At 39.9% G+C, this 23,721-nt stretch overlaps 1 protein-coding gene across 1 annotated transcript in view; it reads left to right on the top strand.

Moving 5' to 3' along the window:
* Positions 1-23,721, top strand: part of gabra6 (gamma-aminobutyric acid type A receptor subunit alpha6) — a 34,147-nt gene continuing 10,426 nt past the window's right edge. The window contains exons 1-8 of the mRNA XM_033029238.1: positions 1-506; positions 767-897; positions 1,223-1,290; positions 1,786-2,006; positions 2,097-2,179; positions 16,589-16,732; positions 19,345-19,497; positions 21,656-21,906. Coding sequence (XP_032885129.1) covers positions 376-506; positions 767-897; positions 1,223-1,290; positions 1,786-2,006; positions 2,097-2,179; positions 16,589-16,732; positions 19,345-19,497; positions 21,656-21,906 — 1,182 coding nt within the window. The 5' untranslated portion in view covers positions 1-375. The remainder of the gene's footprint in view (positions 507-766; positions 898-1,222; positions 1,291-1,785; positions 2,007-2,096; positions 2,180-16,588; positions 16,733-19,344; positions 19,498-21,655; positions 21,907-23,721) is intronic.

The following is a 23,721-nucleotide window of genomic DNA, read 5'->3' as shown; positions in this document are numbered from 1 at the left end:
AGAGGTGCTGTGATTTGGACTGCAATCATAGTCGGCTGACCGCCCGCCCGCCCGTGTCATGCCAGGATTCCTGAATGCTCCTCGCTAAATTCCTGCCAAAAGTATCAGTGGATTTCTTGTTTTTAATCTCCCATGATGCCTTATTCGATTATTGTCAATGCTCGCCATCCCATACCGGCTGTTAAACTCTATAGTTTTAAACGGAGACATTCACTTGAGCCCAGGCAGCAGCGGAGAAATAAACCAACGGTAAAAAAAAAAAAAATCAAGGAGGCTGGAGAACTGTCTTCCTTCAAACGCCAAAGGGGCTCAGCGTTGAGGGGGCACCAAAGTGTTTTTGCAACCGTTTCCTTTCATTCCTCCTGAAATGACACAATGACGGCAAAAGTGAGGAGGCTTAAAATATGGGACACGCAAATGGTAACGGCTGACATGGGAAGTGTGGTTGCAATGTCTACCAGCCGTGTGGGTTTGCTGATCTTTGTCTTGTGCACGGCGCTGTCTTGGTGAGTCTATCTCGTTTACAATCCTCTGCTAAGTTAGATCCTCACGCGTTTTATTTGGATTTAGATTTGTTTTATATGTACGTACTTCATGTTCGAGTCGAATCATCGCAAGTGCAGGCAAACACACACACACACCACACACACACACACACACACACGCACACACACACACACGCACACACACACACACACACACACACACACACACACTTTGATTGCTAAAGTCGTCCTAGCCCCCAATATTAAATTTGCATTTACAGTATAGGAGAGGCGCTGGATAAAAAGTCTTCCAATCGCGACAATGAAGTCAGGATCCATTCGGAAAACATCACGCGTATTCTCGACAGACTTCTTGATGGATATGACAACAGGCTCCGACCAGGGTTTGGAGGTAAACCTTACGTTTTATCACATAACCATTCGTCTGGTATTAACACTCAAACCCCTTTTCAGCCTCGAATGACGTACTTTTCAGTCGATATGATATTATGACTAAGCCAATGGCAAATATTTCAATTGATTAGTCACGTGCTGGCATTTAATAGGTTTGTGATTTTTATAGAAGGTAATTTTAGAACTCAGTACCTTTATAAACTTTGTTCCCCTAACTTTGAGGGGGCTTTTTTTTCATTCTTCCCACGTGACACCAGCATGAATCGTGTACCCCACGAACACACAGCAATCGTTTTAATCGTGGTCTGATTTTTTTTTTGTAGGTCCTGTCACTGAAGTGAAAACCGACATATATGTGACAAGTTTCGGTCCCGTATCCGACGTCGAAATGGTATGACAACTCGCAACGGTAGATTAACTAGAGAGTTATCAGCATATTTACTCTTCCAAAGAACGGCATAAACTAGAAATGCTCGGTGATATACACGCGTCAGTGTAGGCACGTTGGTATTGCTTAGTGTACAGGCGTCTCGGGAGAATATTATGAGAAGATTATTCTCTTTAATCTGTTTGACAATCCCCGCCGCCTAAAGTATCAGTGATCTTTCATCTTTTGTCAATGATTAATGTTTCACTAAACTACCCCGATCGGTTGGAAAACAAAACCTTTTATTTTTAAGAAACAGGTCAAATGACTGGGGGGAAAAAAGTATTTAGCCAAAGCGGACATTGACACTTAGTAATCCATTGAGCTGTTGAGGCTTTGTGTCGGGTAGGTATTAGAGGTTTTAGATTATGTGTATCAAACACCGTGGCCATTTCACGTCCCTACAGTTAAAGTAAATGCAATGAACTGTTTTAAAAACCTGTTATTGCACTTTTATAGGAATATACGATGGATGTCTTCTTTCGACAAACTTGGATTGACAAGAGGCTAGAATTTGAGGGGCCCATTGAAATCCTTAGGTTGAATAATTTAATGGTCAGCAAAATTTGGACCCCGGATACTTTTTTCAGAAATGGAAAAAAATCTATCGCTCACAACATGACGACCCCCAACAGGCTTTTCCGGATCATGCAAAACGGGACAGTACTTTACACCATGAGGTTAGGCATTGTAGTTTGGCGAGACAATCTATTGCCCCATTGCACGTGTAACAACTCACGCTAAATAGACATGTTCTCCTCTAATTTCAGACTCACCATAAATGCTGCGTGTCCGATGAGACTCGTGAACTTCCCAATGGACGGGCATGCATGCCCCTTGAAATTCGGCAGCTGTAAGTTGACATTCTCTGCGGTGTAGCGCGTTTTTTTGTTTTTGTTTTAACCAGCGAGAGAACATCAACGTTTGGTCAAACGCAGATTGCAGATTACAAACTCTGAATCAGTATGAAAAGAGGCTGGGGCTTGGTCGAGATTAAACGCTGTATTCATTTTATGAGTCAGGAGTTATGGGTTAAAATTTGAATTGATTGATTTGAGTGTGAGATTATGAATCTCAGTTGATGCTTGGTGTTGCACTATGTGTAAATTTAGTTTGCCCACTCAAATGAATGTATAATATCTGCTAGTATTATTCAGAGTTGAGCAGGATGTTGTCCCATAGCCCTAGTCAATATTCATTCATCAACATTAACAGATTATTTGATAATGATTAGTTTTCTTGGGAGTTTGCCATGTGTATCTTTCTGTCACATTTTCTACATGACAGAAATAAGTACTTGGTCATCTAAGAAGTTTGTTGCGATTGCTAGTGCAGCTCTGAATGCAAGTTATTTTTTTAATTGAAACACAAGGAACAGCAGATGTGGAATCATGTTTAGAACACAGAGTGCTGGAGTAACTAAGCGGGTCTGGCAGCATCTCTTTGATCTTCATTTGTTTGTTACAACCTAATTTGCCCTTACTGATTTATATACCCTTTCGATATATAACATATACACTGTCACAGCTTTTGATAAGCTCATCACTTTAAGTATGAAGTTTCAGCAGAAGATGATTTATCATACAACAGCAGGACACAATAGCAGGTTCATTGGCCTACAATGTATATGCTTAACATGATGCTAAGACCAAATCTGCCTGCACATAATCCATATCCCTCCATTCTCTGCATATCCATACCATATGCTTATCCAAGAGTCTCTTAAATGCCACTATCATTCTGCCTCAACCACCGAGAAGGTTTCAGGCACTAACCATCCTCTGTGTAAACAAACTTGCACCGCACATCGCCTTTAAACTTTGTCCCTGGCACCTTCAGGCTATGCCCTCTAGGATTTGATTCTCCCATCCTTGGAAAAATATATGATTTAGCTAAAGATAGACACAAACTGCGGGAGTAACTCAGTGGGACAGGCAGCATCTCTGAAGGGAAGGAATGCTGCCTGTCCCGCTGAGTTACTCCAGCATTTTGTATCTATCTTTGGTTTAAACCAGCACCTGCAGTTCCTTCGTACACTATGATTTAGTTGAACCATATACCACAGATTGCATCCTTAAGCACACTGGCAGTGATTTCCTGTGTTAATGTATTGTATACCTTGTTGTCCAAGAATATATTTTCATTAGGAATTCATCAATGGATTAAGATTCAAGAGAGATGTGTTGGAAAGAACTGCAGATGCTGGTTTAAACTGAAATTGGACACAAAATGCTGGAGTAACTCAGCGGGACAGGCAGCATCTCTGGGGAGAAGGATTGGGAGACGTTTCGGGTCAAGAGAGAGTCGAGCATGTTTAATTGTCATATGTACCAACAGCAGAATAATGAAATTCTCACCTGTAGCAGTTTAACAGGCCTGTGAATGCAATGCACACAATAAAAATTTTTTAAACCCAATTAATTAAGAACTGTAATCCGAGTGCAAAAACCAAAGTCTTTACTGCAACCAACACCAGTCCATAGAAGTTCATTATTATTGAGGATAATGTTGTGTTGTATACAACAGCCCAACGATTGTTGAAGCTATTCTTGAACCTTGTGGTCATGGTTTTATATAAAACAACTTATGGGGAGCTGTTCAGAAGTATACAATTATCAATGTAAATCTGAAGTCAAGACCAGACTTGACACAGGAATGTTTGGGTTAACATATGATGAGCGTTTGATGGCACTGGGCCTGCACTCGCTGGAGTTTAGAAGGATGAAGGGACACCTCATTCAAACTTACCAAATCGTGAAAAGCCTGGATAGAGTGGATGTGGAGAGGATATTAGCCTCAGTACAGCCTCGGAATAAGAGGACGTACCTTTAGAAAGGAGATGATGAGGAATTTTGTTCGTCAGAGGGTGGTGAATCTGTGGAATTCATTGCCACAGAAGGCTATGGAGGCCAAGTAAATGGATACTTTTAAGGCATACATTGACAGATTCTTGCTTAGTACGGGTGTCGGGGATAATGGGGAGAAGACATAATGATTTAATGCTGCTCCTATAACTTATCAACTTCCAAGTGAAAAAAGTGCCTAATATCTCACTTCTTCAATTTGCAATACACTTTTCTGTAAATCGAATGTGGGACAAATCCTGTTTAACCTGCCATATTTTGTAAAGCCATTGAACTTTATTTTGATTGCTTGAACAGGAAAGATTCTCTCTCTTCTAGGTTCAAAGCAATCATTCTGCCCACACTCTCATATTTAGAATCAACACAGCTTTCTTCTGAGACCAAAGTCGGCCAAATCAAACATTTTGTTTTACTCTGGTTGGAAATTAAACCACAACTGTCAGACTTAGATTCAATGTCTGATCCAAATGTGGTCGCATTATTTTTCCCAAACAAAATATAGTAGGGTGGTAGTGTAAAAATAGTGGCAACAATACTGCATCCTTTGTGCCCAATTTGATTTATTTTCCACTAAGTTTGATGGATAAGGAAATGAGTGAAAATAGGTTGGAGGCTTATTTTCGTCAGGTATGACGAATTTCATGACAATTTGCTATTTTATGGTGGTTTCTTTTTCATTTTTAATCTTCTTCCCTCTCCTGAAAATTATAATAGGTGCTGCAATGTGGATTACAGGAGATGAGTCTCTCTGTGTACTTCTTTCTTACGCATCCATTTATCTTTCTTGAGCATTGATAGAATGAGTCCTGAGGTGAATTCATAGTAGGACGCTATCCTGCCTTCCCAAAAATTGATTTGTTCACCCAAGTTTCACCATGAAATGATTAAAATGTACAAATTTGTAAAAATGAGCAGGAACAACCAGCCCTCAATATAAATAGTAAGTTCCTTCTTTATAGTACAGAAATTAAAGTTTCAAACCTTCTAAATATTCTCTATGCTTATTGAATGTAGAATATTTAAAAGCAGGCCAATCTAATGGAAGATGTTCTAATAATAATAATAATAATATATCTTTTATTGTCATTGCACGTCAGTGCAACGAGATTTAGTGTGCAGCTCCACTGATGTACAAGAAAGGTAAATAAATACAATACATAAATAAACAAGCTGAATTGATTGACGTGACCATCTGAGGGAGACTGTCCAAAGGGGGTGGGTGGGGGGGCACTCATTAGGGCCGGTTCAGAGCCGCTATAGCTCTCGGGATAAAACTGTTCCTGAGTCTGGAGGTTCGGGCGTAGAAGGCCTTGTAACGTCTGCCGGAGGGAAGTAGTTGAAACAGACTCTGTTTTCAATGTAAACATTGCACATAGAACACAGGACAGTACAGCACAGAAACAGGCCCTTCAGCCTACAATATCCATGCTGAACATGATGCCAAGTAAAACTAATCTTCGCTGCCTGCATGTTATCCGTATCCGTCCATTCACTGCACATCCATGTGCCTATCTAAAAACATTGCAAATGCCACGATCGTATCTATGTATCCATAACTTATACTGAAGCCATAAAAATTCATGCAGAGAAAGGAAAGTACATTCTGTTATCTTTTATGTTCAGTATTTGTATTTATGTGCGATCTGAACATACTGTCATTTTAACCTTTGATATCTAAACATTCACATTTTCTATCGCTGATTAGGAGATGGAGAAATTCTTTAGAATTTATATATGCTTCATTCCAAAGGCACCAAGTCACAGTGTAATTAAACGCTACACACATTTTAGCAGTGGTAAAGATCACACAGTCAGAAGACCATTACTCCTGTATTAACTAACATCAAACAACCCAGGAAAGGCTGGATGAGGTAATCAAATGCAATAATAATAAAGGAATCACTCATTATTAATTGCAGAATTTAACACAGCAAAGTGTAAACCCTCAGTACTGTTTATTGCCAGTGGTTTATGCATCAATGTTCCATTGCAATATTTACACTTATCACCTTTCATTCCTCTGTCTTTTCTAATAACATTCAGACGTAAGCATATGCACCAGCTACCTATGTTTTGCCTTGAATCCATTATTGCTGCGTTTATTGAATTCCCATTCTCATTTAGAGTCATAGAGTGATACAGCATGGAAACAGGCCCTTCGGCCCAACTCGCCCACACCGGCCAACATGTCCCAGTTACATTTGTCCCAACTGCTCGCGTTTGGTCCATATCCCACCAAACTTGTCCCATCCATGTACCTGTCTAACTGTTTCTTAAATATTGGGATAGTACCAGCCTCAACTACCTCCTCTGGCAGCTCATTCCATACACCCACCACCCTTTGTGTGAAAAAGGTACCCCACAGTTTCCTAAAAAAATTTGAGGAAGGACATTCTTGCAATTGAGGGAGTGCAGCATAGGTTTACAAGGTTAATTCCCAGGATGGCGGGACTGTCATATGCTGAGAATGCATCAGCTGGGCTTGTAAGCTCTGGAGTTTATAAGGATGAGAGGGTATCTTAATGAAACGTATAAGATTATTAAGGGTTTGGACATGCTAGAGGCAGGAAACATGTTCCCGATATTGGGGGAGTGCAGAACTGGGGGCCACAGTTTAAGAATAAGGAGTAAGCCATTTGGAACGGAGACGAGGAAACACTTTTCCTCAGAGAGAGTTGCGAGTCTGTAGAACCAACTGGAGGCCGGTTCTCTGGATACTTTCAAGAGAGAGCTGGATAGGGCTCTTAAAGATAGCAGAGTCAGGGGATACGGGGAGAAGGCAGGAACGGGGTACTGATTGGGGATGGTCAGCCATGATCAATCACATTGAATGGCGGTGCTGACTCAAAGGACCGAATGGCCTACTCCTGCACCTATTGTCTATTGTCTATTGTCTATTGTCTATTGTCTAAATCTTTTCCCCTTCACCTTAAACCCATGTCCTCAAACCCTTGTCCTCTGGTCCTTCTATATCTTGTTATTTTCCATTCTTCTCTAAATTTCCTCCTTCCTTTATATCGGATTGATGCCTCCATTTTGATTGTTTTCTTTTTCTTGTGGCATTCACAGACTTTGGCTGGCTTCTTATCTTTCTGTTCGTGCAACTCAGCTTGATGTTCCCTTTCAAGCTGTTCTTCCAGATTTTCTCTCTAAGGGGAGTTTATGGTGCTAGCTTCTCTTTCGCTGTTAATATGATTGGTAGGTCAAGCAAATACACAACAAGAGTCCAATTTTCCCATTCTATTTTGAAATTTGAAAGTACGGTTTTGCCCCAAACGTAGTGAATTCAGAAATAAATTCAGTGAAAACAAAGCTATACTTGGGAAATTGCATTTATCGCTGATTTGTATTTTAAACAAAATATATGTTGATTCGTAGCCAATACTCTATTCATTATACGGCAGCAGTAAAATTATATAACGTATCTACTGTAATTCAATAATTTAAGTGCATTTTCAATTGATCTGCTGTGCTTTTGACATACATAATGGATAAATCAGTTAACGTCAATTGATTGCATTAAAATTGTTACATTTGTGTGACATAGTGTAAGATTATTTAGAAGTGTAGCAAGGAAATTATTATCACAGTTAATTTGGGTCTCTTACATAGTGAGTGAACAGAAATTACATTGGGGAATAAGGAAGGAGACATAGCAAACCTTTTGGAAATAGAAGAGAACATCAGATTTGAAGAATGAGGAGATAAATGAAATTAACATAGGCACGTGGGTAAAATGGGAAAAAATAAAGTGAGAAAAAGGCAAAATAACCTCCAGGACTTGATGATGCACATCTAAAAGGGTTGAAAGAGACGACTGTGAAGATAGTGGATGCAGTCTGAAGTAGTCCAGTCGCCGTTTTTTCGGCGACCTGCTACGACTTTGACAGTCGCCAAAAAAATCGCCTAGTGGTACAGGCCCCCGAAGGGTTTTACCCGAAACGTCACCCATTCCTTCTATCCAGCTGCCTAACCTGCTGAGTTACTCTAGCATTTTGTGTCTATCTTCAATATAAACCAACATCTGCAGTCAACTGTTTTGACTATTTTACTGTTGTACAGTTCTTTTTACAAACCATGTTCTCGGGGTATCTAAATCTAAATTTTATTAGTTATTTAAGTTATGACATCGGATAGAAGCTGCATACCAAATCTCGTTGTGCTTATGTGCAATGACAATAAAATATATTATTATTATTATTATTATTATTATTATTATTATTATTATTATTATTATTATTATTATTATTATTATTATTATTATTATTATTATTATTATTATTATTATTATTCACGATGCATTGTCATCTTGGTTGTCATCTTCCAAAGTTGCATCATTCCTTGAATAGTTTCCACAGATGAGAAGGTGGCAAATATAACCAGTGATGGAAATGGGTTTTAGGAACTTGGGGTACCCTGAAGTCCGTGAGGCTGAGGTTGGGAAGGAGGGGGGGCGGGTAGACGCTATTAGCTCCCCGTGATAATTTTTTTGTAATATGATACATTTCAGGGCCATTTTGTGCCTATATGCACTGGGTATGATAATTACATACACATTCTATCAGTAACACAGCCAAATAAAGATAGGTATCTCAGTAAGGGAAGCTGGTCGGTGATTGGTCGCAACCCCCTTAGAGACAGCGGTTGATTGGCCGCCAAATAATCGGGCACAAAAAATTGACAAATAGGAAAACAAAAAAATCGGAATTCCGATTTAAATCTGATATAAGGTACATAGGGTGGGTATCGATTAATTCTGGACAACAGATTAAACAAAATAATCTAATCCCATTAAATCACTCATTGTGTATTATGATATGTTCTACAGTATGAAGTGTACAGCAAAACTGGCACTTCCAGAGTGGTCTATCGTGTTGTTTCTTCAGCGGACCACGGATTTATTTTAAGAGCAAAACATAAAGTGCTGGAGAACTCAGCAGGTCTAGCTGGATCTAAGAAGGGTCTCGACCCAAAACTCCACCTATTCCTTCTCTCCAGAGATGCTGCCTGACCGGCTGAGTTACTCCAGCATTTTGTGTCTATCTATGGAGGGAATGGCTAGGTGACGTTTAGGGTCAGGTCCCTTCTTCAGGCATTTTTTAAGAGGTTGGGAAAGTTCGAAACTTTCACGTATTTAAATATGTTGTTACGAATATAACTAGTTGTGTGGGAGAAAATTTCATGAGCCATAATTGCCACATACATACCCAAAAGTAGAAATGTAGTAAGTTACAGTGTGTAAAAAAAATAGATATTACGAGCTTTGTAGTCTCCTTGTACCAATCAAATGCCAAATTCAAAATTCTACATTTTGAAAATGGGCAAAGCAAAAAGTAGCATGTAGCACCTAAAACAATTGATCGGAAGCGTGTGATTTTCAGTCAGGACGTCTGTATCATTCAGTCAGTGAGCTCTCAGTCTGGAGCCCTCCTCTATTACCTCTCTACATAAAAACAAAGTGTCAATGCCTCTTCAAGGTCTACGAATCCGCCCGTAGCTTCAGTTGCAGGTACAGCTGAAGGGATTTCCCGTTTGGGCAACGCTATGAATTTATATGAATTTTAAAAACCCGATACGTTTAAATCGTTCAAAAGCTACAACCACAACGTGATAAATAACACTAAATAAAACTGAAGCAAATAAAGGCAAACAGAAATCAAATCAACCTTTATTGTCATCTTGCAAAGCAACAATTGTACAGTGCAAAATGAGAAGACGTTTCCCAGGGAATACCGGAGCATCGCACATAAAACTTAAACATTTCACACATAATAACAGTAAAAACAATCCAGTCCCTGATGAAACAATATAAATAGTTAAAAGCAGGTAAAACAGCAACATTGAAATACAGTAAAAACAGTCATTAAAATGTCCAGGGTAGCTGATTTGAGTGGCCAGTGCCAGAGTTATTAAAATGTCAGTGCAAAGCCGCAGAATCAGGTGGAGTGACTGTTTAGCAGCCTCACAGCCTGTGGCAGGAAGCTGTTTATCTGTCTGGTAGTCCGGGCTTTGATGCTACGGTATCTCTTGCCTTATGGCAGGAGATCCAGATGTGTGTGGAGGGGGTGCAGTTTGTCCTTAGCTATTCTCAGAGCTTTTTTCAGGTAGCGGCTCTGGAACAGTTCTTGTACCGAGGGTAGGGAGACGCCAATGATCCTCTCTGCTCCCCTCACTACCCTCTGCAGAGCCTTCCTGTCTGAGCAATTACAGTTGGAGTACCACGTGTTCATGCAGTGCGTGAGTACAGACTCCACCGTGCCCCTGTAAAAAGTCCTGAGGATGTTGGTGGGGAGTGAGGCCTGTTTGAGTTTCCTCAGGAAGTGCAGTCGCTGATGGGCCCGTTTGACAATCCCAGTGTTGTTCCTGGACCAGGTGAGACTGTCTGTAATTCACACTCCCAGGAACTTTATGCTCTCCACTCTCTCCACCGTAGTGCCACTGATGTTGAGGGGTGTGTGTTATGGCTGCGACCTTCTGAAGTCGACAATCATCTCCTTTGTTTAGTCGACGTTTAATGCTAAATTGTTGTTGCCGCACCAATCCACTAGTTGTTTCACTTCCTCCCTGTACATTGATTCATCATCTCCGCTGATGAGTCCCACCACTGTTGTGTCGTCTGCGAATTTTATGATCTTATTGTCCCTGAATCTGGCAGCACAGTCATGTGTGAGCAATGTGAACAACAGCGGGATGAGCACACAGCCTTGAGGGGAGCCGGTGCTCAGCATGATCGAGCCTGAGGTGTTCTTGCCAACACGGACTGACTGCGGTCTCTCTGTCAGAAAGTCCAAGACCCAGTGACACAGGGTGGTGTTGAGACCCAGCAGGGTTAGTTTCTCCACAAGTCTCTGTGGGATGATGGTGTTAAAGGCTGAGCTGAAGTCAATGTACAGGATTCTGGCGTATGTGTTATTGTTTTCCAGATGCGTGAGTACTGTGTGCAGCGTGGTAGAGATGGCATCCTCTGTAGAACGGTTGGGGCAATAGGCAAACAGGAGGGGGTCTAACGATGAGGGGAGGTTGGCAGTAATGTGAGGTTTAACCAGGCGTTCAAAGCACTTCATTACTATGGGGGTCAGGGCGACAGGGCGGTAGTCATTTAGGCAGTCAACAACTGGTTTCTTTGCTATTGGGATTATTGTGGACGTTTTGAGGCATGTGGGGACAATGGCTTGACTAAGGGAGATGTTGAAGATGTCTGTTAGCACATCTGCTAACTCATCAGCACATTCCTTGAGCACACGTCCTGGGATGTTGTCGGGTCCAACTGCTTTCCACGGGTTGACCTTAGACAGGATTCTCCGTGTGTCCATTGAGTCTATGGTCAGGACTGGCTGGTCGGTTTGTAAGCAGGGGCTGGCTCTCCCCTTGGGTGTGGTGTTTGGTGCATCAAAACGTACAAGGAAATTGTTCAGTTTACCTGGAAGAGAAGTGTCGGTGTCAGTTACCTGCTGCCTTGCCTTGTACCCCATCAGTGTTTGGATTCCCTTCCGCATCCTCCTGGTGTTTCCTGTGTCACAGAGGTGTCCCTGGATTTTCTTTGCATAGTCATGTTTCGCTGCCTTGATACCTTTTTCCAGTGCAGTCCTGGAACTAACCTTGAAGGTGAGAGAGAAAACAACACACATAAACTTATTAAAAAAAAATTCATATAACATCCCTAAATGACGGGTACAAATTACTAAATAACGTGGGTGGACAAAAATGCTGGAGAAACTCAGAGTTACTCCAGCATTTTGTGTCTATCTTCTGAGTAAACCAGCAATTGCAGTTCCTTCTTACACGCCTTCAAAATAATGTTGCACAAAAGGATTTTAAACAAAATGAGATGGCATTGGTGTAGACATAGTTACTGGTATGGATTACTCACAAAGAATTGGAGTAAATAACTATTTTCAGCTTGACCACGCTGCCCACAATAATATTGACCACCACTGCTATGCCGATGACACTCAAATCTATGTAGCGCTATCACCAAATGACTATCGCCCCATAGATCTGTTGTGCCAGTGCATTGAGCAAGTCAAAGACTGGATGTGCCAAAATTTTCTCCAACTAAATAAGGACAAAACCGAGATAATTGTTTTTGGTGCTAAAAAAGAAAGGCTTAAAGTAACCCAACACCTTCACTCTCTGTCCCTGAAAACTTCAAACAAAGCCAGAAATCTTGGGGTCATTATGGATTCAGATTTAAATTTCGACAGTCACATCAAATCAGTAACAAAATCGGCCTACTATCACCTCAAAAACATAGCAAGATTAAGAGGACTCATGTCAGCTCAAGATTTAGAAAAACTTGTACATGCCTTTATTAATAGTAGGCTAGATTATTGCAACGGTCTCCTTGCAGGTCTTCCAAAAAAAACTTTCAGGCTGCTACAGCTTGTTCAGAACGCTGTTGCTAGAGTTCTAACAAAGACCAAAAAATTTGAGCATATTACACCAATTCTTCAATCCTTACATTGGCTCCCTGTATGTCAGAGAATTGATTTTAAAATCCTGCTGCTCACCTATAAATCACTACATGGTTTAGGGCCAAAGTATATCACTGACATGCTTCCACTATATAAGCCTTCTAGACCGCTAAGATCTTCTGAAACCAATCTGCTAGTGATTCCCAGAGTAAATACAAAACATGGGAAAGCAGGATTTAGTTACTATGCAACAAATAGCTGGAATAAACTTCCTGAAGATTTAAGATTTGCCTCAACTTTGACCACTTTTAAAACAAGACTGAAAACTTTTATGTTTACTTTAGCTTTCAGCTAAATCTTAACTACATTGCACTTTTAACTTTTGCACTTTTTATAATGCATTTTTAATTTTGCTTTTCTTTTATTTTAGTTCTTCTATTTTATTTCATTTTATTATTTCATTTATTGTATGACATGTTTTTATGTGAAGCACTTTGAGTCTGCCTCGTGTATGAAATGTGCTATATAAATAAAGTTGCCTTGCCTTGCCTTGCCTTGAGAGTTGGTGATTAGTAGGATGTCACAAGGCCCCAGCAGGTCACACAACTTTGGATGAGAGACCGGAATTTTAAATATACAGCGGGTCAGGCAGCATCTCTGGAGAGACAAACGTAGATACCATTTCCAGTCAATGATCTTTCTGTGGTTTGCTGTATTCCACCCAAATGTGCTGATAATACAAAACTAAGTGGCAGGTTGTGTTGGAAAGAGGACGCAAAGAATATACATGTCACAAGACTTGGTGGAATATAATGTAAACTAAATCTGAGGTCAAAAAACTATTTAAGAAGTGGAATATTTTTTAAATATTGAGAAATTAAAAGTTGATGTTCAGGGGGATGTGGGTTTTCCTGTGAGCAAACCACTACATATTAATGAGCCTATACAGCTAGCAAATAAGAAGGAAAAGGTAGGTTGGATTTTATTGTAAGAAGATTTTAGTGCTGACGTATAAACATCTGGAATATTATCTAGAAATCCAATCTCTCTCCTCGAGATAGGATATACTCACAGTACAGGAAGGGGTAGACAAAAATGCTGGAGGACCTTCTACGGAGCGAAGGAATGGGTGATGTTTCGGGTCAAGACCCTTCTTCAGACTCTTCTACAGGAAAGGGAATGCCTTATTGATTCCTGGAATGGCATGTTTGTCACATGAATAATGAAGCAAATCGACCCTATACGCTGTCCAGTTTCACAGAATGGGAGGTGATCTCAATGAAACATACAGAGTTCTTACAAAGCTCAACAGGGTGAATATAGATCAGATAATACCATACATAAGTACAATCAAGTCAAACTCAAGTCCAATAGATAGAGCAAAGTGCAAGATTCAGAGTGCAGAGTGTATTTCTCAGCATTGCAGCACATCAGTCCCATAGACAAAGTCTAGTGGGTAACAGGCGAATTGGACAGTTTTGTAGTTTATGGAAGAACAGTTCAGAAGCATGATAACAAAGGGGGAAGAAGCTTTGTCTGGTAATGCATGCTTTCAAGCTGCTGTACCTTCTGTTGAACGGGAGAAGAAGGAATGACCGGGTTGGGGCATGTGTTTGATTATGTTGGGTGCTCTTCCGAGGCAGAGTGAAGTGTAGATGGAGTCAATGGTGTGAATTCTGGCCTGTGTGATGAACTGGGCCATATCTACAACTCTCTGCAATTTCTTGTGGTCTTGGTTAGAGCTATTCCCAAACCAAGCTGTGATATAACCCAACAGGATGCTTTCTACAGTACATCTGTGGAAGTTTGTAAAAGTTGTATTTTGTGCCTCAAGTATTTAAAAACCATTCGAGGGCAACTTTTGTTAAGAGGTAGTTTGCTCCAATTATTGAGCCTCACCCAAATTACTTTCATTCCCTTTGCAATAAAGGTCATATATTTGGTTAATTTGAATGAAAACAGAGAAAAAGTGCATAAAGCTACTTTTTTCTTACTCATACCAATACATATTTGCACCATAGAATAACATGATGCTACAAGGAAACTGTGGCTTATAAACTCAGAAAAGTAGAAATAAGTAGGGATGTTTGCAATAATGTATTATAACACAATTACGTATTTTTATTTCATGGTAGCCATATATTCATCTTTGAGCCACATCATTATACTTGATGCAATTAACTTGTCAGTGCCCAACTAATTTGAGGTGGAAGGGTATAAGCAACTAGGAGAGGTATGTGTATAGGAAAACGAGACACTGTTCTTTTGGCATTGCAAGACGTCACTGAGAGATTTTTAATACAATATAAATTGGCCTTTTTTTAAAAACAAAATTAAATAGGCCCTAATAAACAATAAAAAAACAATCATTTTAAAATCAAGATCAAAACCGAAAGGATGCTTAAAGTGACATTATTACTTGGAGGTAGACAAAAATGCTGGAGAAACTCAGCGGGTGAGGCAGCAACTATGGAGCGAAGGTATAGGTGACGTTTCAGGTTATTATTTGGAAACAGCAATTCAAAACATTACATAGACTATATTATTCAAAAACTAAATTAAATAAAATCTTTCCTAATGTTTCACCAATCTGTGATAAATGTCTGTGTCAAGAAGCTACCATAGCGCATTCTTTTGTTTTTTGTACAAAAATCCAAAAATTCTGGCATGGAATATTTGATATTTTTTCAAAATTAATTAAAATAAAACTGGTACCAAAACCAGAATGGATCATTTTTGGGATATCGGAAGGTATCCCTGAATTAAACGTGTATCAGAAGAATTTACTCAATTACGGGCTAATAATGGGAAAAAAGCTCATACTTAAATTCTGGAAAAATGCGCCCACACCAACAATAAAAATGTGGACATCAAATATGTTTGAAACATTACATCTGGAAGAGATGAGATTCCTCTTAGCAGGTAAAGCAAACCAATTCCAAAAGACGTGGTCTACGTTTATGGACCTATTACAAGCATGAGGTGCAATAGTAATTTAAAAAATAAATAAATAAATAAATAAATGGTATCAGGACCTGGCAATGGGAGGTAAAACAACAAAAACAGACTTGGTTGGTAGTCTTCCTGCGGAGTTTAATGTTATAATAGAGCGATTGTCCTTACTTTCTTTTTCTTTCTTTTCTAGGGTCTACTTTCTTACTTCACTTCCTTCTCTAACTTCTTTTCTAAGGGGCTTTCTTTTCCCAACACTCTCTTGCACTTCACGACTCTTGCGCACCTTCTTTACTTTCCTTACTTCTATCTTTTTCTTAAAGCTTAAAAAAAAAATGAAGCGGTACAAAAAACGTATTTAGATATATGTGTTGTGTATTCTTGTAATTTACCGTACTTCTAATAAAAATAATTAAAATTTTTTTTTTTAAAAATTTGGAAACAGTTTCGTTTAGTTTATTTCTTGTTATGTGTACCGAAGTGCAGTGAAGAGCTTTTGTAGCGTGCTAACCAGTCAGCGGAAAGACAATACATGATTTCAATCGAACCATTCGCAGTGTATAGATATAATAGAAAGTGAAAATCGTGAATAACGTTTAGTGCAAGATAAACGCAGGAAAGTCCAATCAAAGATAGTCCGGCGCCCCCCAATGAGGTTGAGGTGCGTGTCACAAATCACTGTCTACGTAACTCATCAGATTTAAAATGACTATAGTTGTAATTTGGAAAATACAAAAAAGTTTGTTTCAAGCAAAAAGTAATACACAAGATTATTCTATGAAGTTCCTGTCATCAGATTGATAGAAAGAAACTATTAAAAGATTTGAATCAATTCTGGTACTTGTACACTTTTTAATTTTGTTGTTATTTGGTGCTCCAGTAAGCTTTTTGTCGCAGTGTTAGTGAATCACTAATGACGAAAATGAACATGCAATGTTGTTAATTGACAAAAATGGTTTCTTGGGAAATTAATATAAAAAAACAATCATGTACAGGAGCAGAATCAGCTGAAAAATGTTATGCAATTTACAGATGCCTACCCAAGAAGTGAAATCATTTACACATGGACGAAGGGGCCCTTGTACTCAGTAGAAGTACCAGATGAATCTTCAAGTCTGCTTCAGTATGACCTTGTAGGCCAAACCGTATCCAGTGAAACTATGAAGTCCAACACTGGCAAGTGCATTTACTTTTGCTGTTATGGGTTTTCGATTTTCGAAGCTCATTTTCTTTCATCTTCAAAATAGCTGTGTTTACATTTTTAACACAAAGTTCTTAATTGTTAACCAACAGAAATTGGAACAGTATGTTGATAATACTGGATGATGGCATCTTAGTCCAAAGATATTAATGGGTGAATTTGTGATTTTGATATCTAATAGCTTTCCTTTAATTAGACATGATTATTATAGAATAATATATGAGGTAGTGTTCTAAGAAAGATATTGAGAGATTAGTTGACATAATGGCCCAGATTTGGCTAATGGGGTCCTCCTATTTTTGGTGTTTTCTACAGCATTATACTTGGGGTATTCCATTAACGAGAGTTGCAGGTGGATTGAGCGATCAGTTTGGGGCGTTGGTGGGAGTTGGTGGATGGCACAGTAGTGGTATTTATGAGGCTTTTAGATAGGCACATGAATATGAGGGCAATAGAGTGATATTGGTCATGTGCAGTCAGAAGGGATCAGTTTTGTTCGGCACAGATATTGTGTGTCAATAGGCAAGTTCCTGTACTATACTGTGTATGGGAGGAACTGTGGATGTTGGTTTAAACGGAAGACAGAGATATAAAGCTGGAGTAACTCAGCGAATCAGGCAGCATCTCTGGAGAAAAAGAATAGGTGACGTTTTGGGTCGAGACCCTTCTTCAGACCTGTACAATTACTGTACTATTTTGTGAAGTTGAACATAATTGTCAACAATTATAAAAGAGAAACATGTGGAAATGTAACAGGATTTGTTTTACTAAACTATGCAGCAGTGCAATTATTTTTGTGCATGTGATAACTAATGCCCCTGTCCCACTTAGGAAACCTGAACGGAAACCTCTGGAGACTTTGCGCCCCACCCAAGGTTTCCGTGCGGTTCCCGAAGGTTCCCGGAGGTTTTTGTCAGTCTCCCTACTGCTTCCACTACCTGCAACCTCCGGCAACCACCTGCAACCTCCGGGAACCCCATGGAAACCTTGGGTGGGGCGCAAAGTCTCCAGAGGTTTCCGTTCAGGTTTCCTAAGTGGGACAGGGGCATTATTACTGGCACAATACACGATGGATATCAATCAACAGCAGATTCTCATCATTTTTTGCTGATACTATGGGATCTAATTTAACCAGAAGTACTCTCATAGCTACATGATTTGATCTGTTGTGATATGAGGTGATCCTGATAGGAAAATATGTTGCATGAAAAATGTCACGTAATGTTAAAGAAAATCACAGATTTTTTGATAAATCTGCTTTGACATCATTTCAACGTTCAACGTGTCTTACCGATGATGTGAATGATATTTTCCACCACCACTGAGGAAATCTCCGGTAGCGAGGTGAAAAATATAAATAATTAATTCATCCAGTTCAAAAGTAAATGACAAAGAAATATTGCCACACGAAGATATACTAAAATTTCTATCTGCACAAGAATAAAATTGTGATATGCTTTTTAAAAGAAGATTACATAGAAACATAGAAAATAGGTGCAGGAGTAGGCCATTCGGCCCTTCGAGCCAGATCCGCCATTCAATAAGGGTTGAAGAACTCTTAAGGAGGGTTTCGGCCCGAAACGTTGCCTATCTCCTTCACTCCATAGATGCTGCTGCACCCGCTGAGTTTCTCCAGCATTTTTGTGTACCACCGCCATTCAATATGATCATGGCTGATCATCCAAAATCAGTACCCCGTTCCTGCTTTTTCCCCACATCCCTTGATTCCCTTAGCCCTAAGAGCTAAATCTAACTCGCTCTTGAAAACATCCAGTGAATTGGCCTCCACTGCCTTCTGTGGCAGAGAATTCCACATATTCGCAACTCTCTGTGTGAAAAAGTTTTTCCTCATCTCAGTCCTAAATGGCCTACCCCTTGTTTAAGAAGGAACTGCAGATGCTGGAAAACCGAAGGTAGACAAAAATGCTGGAGAAACTCAGCGGGTGCAGCAGCATCAATGGAGCAAAGGAGATAGGCAAAGTTTCGGGACGAAACCCTTCTTCAGACCCTAACCCTAACCCTACCCCTTATTCTTCAACCGTGACCCCTGTGAAGATTGCATGAGTTTTGCGCTATTCTCAGTTGAAATTCTTGGCTTGCCACAATGTTACCGTGAGACTGAGAGCTGCAACATCTGACTTCAGATAAACAATCTTATAGATGTGATTTATTTTTGCTATTAAAGATATAATTATGTTGGATGGCCACTTGTCTCAGATGAGATGCAGTCGATACAAATAGCCTATTGAAGGGCACTAAAATTGCCATCTTATTTCACTCTTCATTAATCGTAATTCTAAAAACGTGGAAGCAAATGTAAACTATGCTAACTGAAAATAATCGTGAAGCATAAAATATATATTTTATCACAATGATAAGATGCAAAAATAATTTGGGCCTTCATCATTTGCATGTGATTAGAATATTCTTCATATCTGTGCTGTATCTCTGTATCTCATATCTCTACTTTTGTGCTGCATCTATTATACATTAGAGAATATGCTGTATGGAAACCCATGTGCCGAGAATGAAAATGTTCATTATTATTGTTATGATGACAAAAATATTCACATTTTTCTTTGAACAGGTGAATACATAGTGATGACAGTATATTTTCACTTAAAAAGGAAGATGGGATACTTTATGATTCAGACTTACATTCCATGCATTATGACAGTAATTCTCTCCCAAGTGTCATTCTGGATTAATAAGGAGTCTGTCCCAGCTAGAACAGTTTTCGGTACGCCTTGATTTACCACACCTTCTCTCCACGGTATTCATTGTCCAGTCTTTGTTTATTTACCATCATCATTTAGCCAAGGTAGACACAAAATGTTGGGGAAATTCAGCGGGTGAGGCAGCATCCATGGAGAGAAGGAATTGGCGACGTTTCAGGTTGAGACCCTTCTTCAGACTGATGTCAGGGGAGGGGGTAGGGCAACAAAAAAAAAACCCAACTCTTTGAATCACTTCCCTCTGAAAGGCAACTCCGGACTGTCAAAGCTGCCACAGCCAGACATAAAAATTGGCGACGTTTCAGGTTGAGGCCCTTCTTCTGACTGATGTCAGGGGAGGGGGTAGGGCAAAAAAAAAAAACCCAACTCTTTGAATCACTTCCCTCTGAAAGGCAACTCCGGACTGTCAAAGCTGCCACAGCCAGACATAAAAATTGGCGACGTTTCAGGTCGAGGCCCTTCTTCAGACTGATGTCAGGGGAGGGGGTAGGGCAAAAAAAAAAAAAGGTTTCTCCAGCATTCTGTGTCTACCTTAGATTTTACCAGCATCTGCAGTGCTTTCTTAAACATCATTTATCCATCTGAGGTGAATATTCCATGCAGATAGTCTATTTTTTGCGATGAAATTAGGCTATTATATCACTCAGACCAACATCCCATGCACCATGACTGTAGTTTTGTCTCAAGTTCTGGATAAACAAATAATCTGCCCCTGGCCATACTGTGACTGGTTTGGCACATTTTCTATGCTTGTTTGTAAATCAGTGCACTTGGTGACTTAGAAGCAAGCTGCTCAAGTTTGCAGATGACACAACCCTGATCCAGTGTGGGGAGGAATCTGCCTGCAGACAGGAAGTGACACAGCTGGCGTCCTGGTGCCATCGCAACAACCTGGAGCTCAATGCTCTTAAGACAGTGGAATTGACTGTAGACTTTAGGAGAGCTCCCCCTCCCCACACCCCACTCACTATCAACAACACCACAGTCACATCTGTGGAGTATTTTAAGTTCCTGGGAACCATCATCTCCAAGGACCTTAAATGGGGGGCCACCATCGACTCCACAGTCAAAAAGGCACAACAGAGGATGTACTTCCTGCGGCAGCTGAGGAAGCACAATCTGCCACAGGCAATGATGGTCAAATTCTACACGGCCATCGTAGAGTCTGTCCTCACCTTCTCCATCATGGTCTGGTTTGGCTCAGCCACCAAGCACGACACCTGGAGGCTGCAGCGAATCGGCCAATCACCTGAGAAGGCTATTGGCTGCAACCTTCCCTCCATTGATGAACTGTACACTGCAAGGGCCAGGAAACGAGTGGGTAAGATCATCTCTGACCCCTCACCCTGGCCACAATTTCTTTGAATCACTTCCCTCTGGAATGCGACTGCGGACTGTCAAAGCTGCCACAGCCAGACATAAAAACAGCTTTTTTCCATGAGTAGTATCTCTACTCATTAACAAAAATCTGTAGCCTCCTTTTGCACTGGTATTTTATTTAATTCACATGTTTAATCGATAATGTTTTATTATTAATGTTTAATGTGTCATTCCTAACTGTCACTGTATGTCATGTGGTCACTTGCAGGCGGAGCACCAAGGCAAATTCCTTGTATGTGGACACTTGGCCAATAAACTTATTCATTCATTCATTCATTCATTCATTCATTCATTCATTCAAAAGTGTGAGGTCTGTGTTCTGGTGGGTTTTTTTTGTTCATGTAGGTTTTATGTCACTGAATTGTATGTAGTTTTAATTGTCAAAGAACAAGTTATAGATTTTATCGCATTTTTTTCCATGAACTATCTATTTCCTTTGATTTTTGTGAAATACTATACAATCAGTTTGTGGGAAGGGATGAATCCTAAATTAAGAATTCTGCCCATTTCTGGGACTAATTGTTGCTCTAATATTCTTCTTTTGCTGACTGTCGGAGTCCTGTATGAAATTATAGTGACAAGGGTCCAATATGGGTAGAAATAAACCCATTTGGTGGCTATTTAGGAATAGTTTGTTTTTGTGTCTTCACAGTTAAAATTAAAGTTTATCCCTGATAACTATAATAAAAGAAAATAAAAGTAAAAATACATGATTATTGGTGTGTTAATCTGTTGTTTATCTACTTCAAGTACTAATGATAATTTGTTTTAAAATTGCTGAAGGTATCACTACAGTTTTAACCATGACCACACTAAGTATCAGTGCACGCCATTCGTTACCCAAAGTATCCTACGCTACTGCCATGGATTGGTTCATTGCCGTATGTTTCGCTTTTGTCTTTTCTGCGCTCATCGAGTTTGCAGCTGTGAACTACTTCACAAATCTTCAGACTCAACGAGATCTCAGAAAAACAGCCAGATCGGCAGCGTTGTCAGCAGCATTGGCAGTGTCTGATTCAGAGAAGAACGTTTCGGTAAGATTCAAGAGAGACAAGAATGTTTAATTGTCTTATGTACCGACAATGGAGCAATGAAATTCCTACTTGCAGCAGCAGCAACATAAGCTGGTAAATACAATGCACATTGAATAAATTTGAATTGAATTGAATACATTTTATTAGCCAAATATGCAAACATATAAGGAATTTGCCTTGGTTTTTTCCTCGCAAGTAACAACATGATATACAGTAGACAATTAAAATTAAGACATTTTAATTTAATCATGTGAAGAATGAAATAAAATACCAGAGCACAAAGAGGCTACAGACCTTTGGCTGTTGAGTGGAGCTACTGCTCGTGGGAAAAAGTTGTTTTTATGTCTGGCTGTGGCGGCTTTATATATTATGTATTAACTACATGAATGCATAATAAACAAAATAGACCAATAAATTAAACTAAAAATAATACCAGTGCATTAAGTCCTTAGAGCAACCAAGACAGTTCACAGTTAATAGTTTAGTTAGTGTTTGGTAGTGTTCAAAAGCGATGGTTGTTGAGAAGAAGCTGTTCTTGAACTTGGAGGCCATGGTTTCAGACTCCGATACCTTCTTCCTGATGGCAGGAGTGAAATGGGAGCGTGGCCATGGTGGTGTGGGTTTTGGATGTTGCTGGCAATCTTTTTGAGGCAGAATTTCCTGTTGATCCCATCGATAGTGGGAAGGTCAGTGCCTGTGTTGGACCGGGCAGTGCCCACCTCTTTTAGTAATCTCCTTTCTTCCTGGGCATATGAGTGACCCCACACCTATTGACAACAGAACATAAAACCATGATACAAATTATTTCAAAAAAATAATGCCCCGTCCCATTTAGGAAATCTGAACGGAAACCTCTGGAAACTTTGCGCCCCACCCAAGGTTTCCATGAGGTTCCCAGAGGTTTTTGTCAGTCTCCCTACCCGCTTCCACTACCTGCAACCTCCGGCCGCACGGAAACCTTGGGTGGGGCGCAAAGTCTCCAGAGGTTTCCATTCAGGTTTCCTAAGTGGGACAGTGGCATAACTCTTTGGATTGGTCTTAATCATAACTGGCATAATTTAAAAAATCTTTTTTTTGTTGAAAATCTCATATATAATACAGAAAAAGGTATATTCAAGCATGGCCATGGCAGTTTTCCATACAATAGGATGGTGGTTTGTGCTTTAATGCATGATTCCATGTTGAATACCATCTGGTATAACTCAAGTGCCCCAATGGAGGTCTTTGCTACACTTGCCGCATATTAAAGCAATGGGCTGGGAAGTTTCAGCCTTTGTTTTTACCTTTCTGCAGGACGAGGAAAAGTAGGGAACGTATGTTTTAAGTTCCAAGCAAGGGAGAGAGGTGGAGGGAGGGAACACTAGGCAGGAGTCGAGAGTATCTAATTGTCAAACAGCAATGTATGAATGAACGTCTGACTTGCTGCAGATATACGGCACAATAATAGACAAATAATTATACAATAATCAAAATACAATACATTAATAATCGGTAATATAGGTAGCCAGATCACAATAGTACAAAAACATGTCTGTTGTACAACCAAACAAAGTTCATAGTAGAATATAGTTGCTGACTTAGGGTTGTGGTTAGTGTTCAAGAGTCTGGTGATTGCTATGTACTGTAGAAACTGTTTCTGAACCTGGAACTCACAATTTTCAAGCTCCTGTGATTTCTTCCTGATGGAGCGTGGACAGAGTGGTGTGGATCTTCGGTGATATTATCTGCCTGTTTGAGGCAGTGCGTCTTGTAGATTCCTTCAGTGGTGGTGAGGCTTGTGGTGGACTGTGCGATGCCAACCACATTCTGAAGCCT

The sequence above is a fragment of the Amblyraja radiata genome, chromosome 11 (genome assembly GCF_010909765.2).
Source record: "Amblyraja radiata isolate CabotCenter1 chromosome 11, sAmbRad1.1.pri, whole genome shotgun sequence".
NCBI classification, from domain to species: domain Eukaryota; kingdom Metazoa; phylum Chordata; class Chondrichthyes; order Rajiformes; family Rajidae; genus Amblyraja; species Amblyraja radiata.
This window is presented reverse-complemented; position numbering and strand designations above follow the sequence as displayed.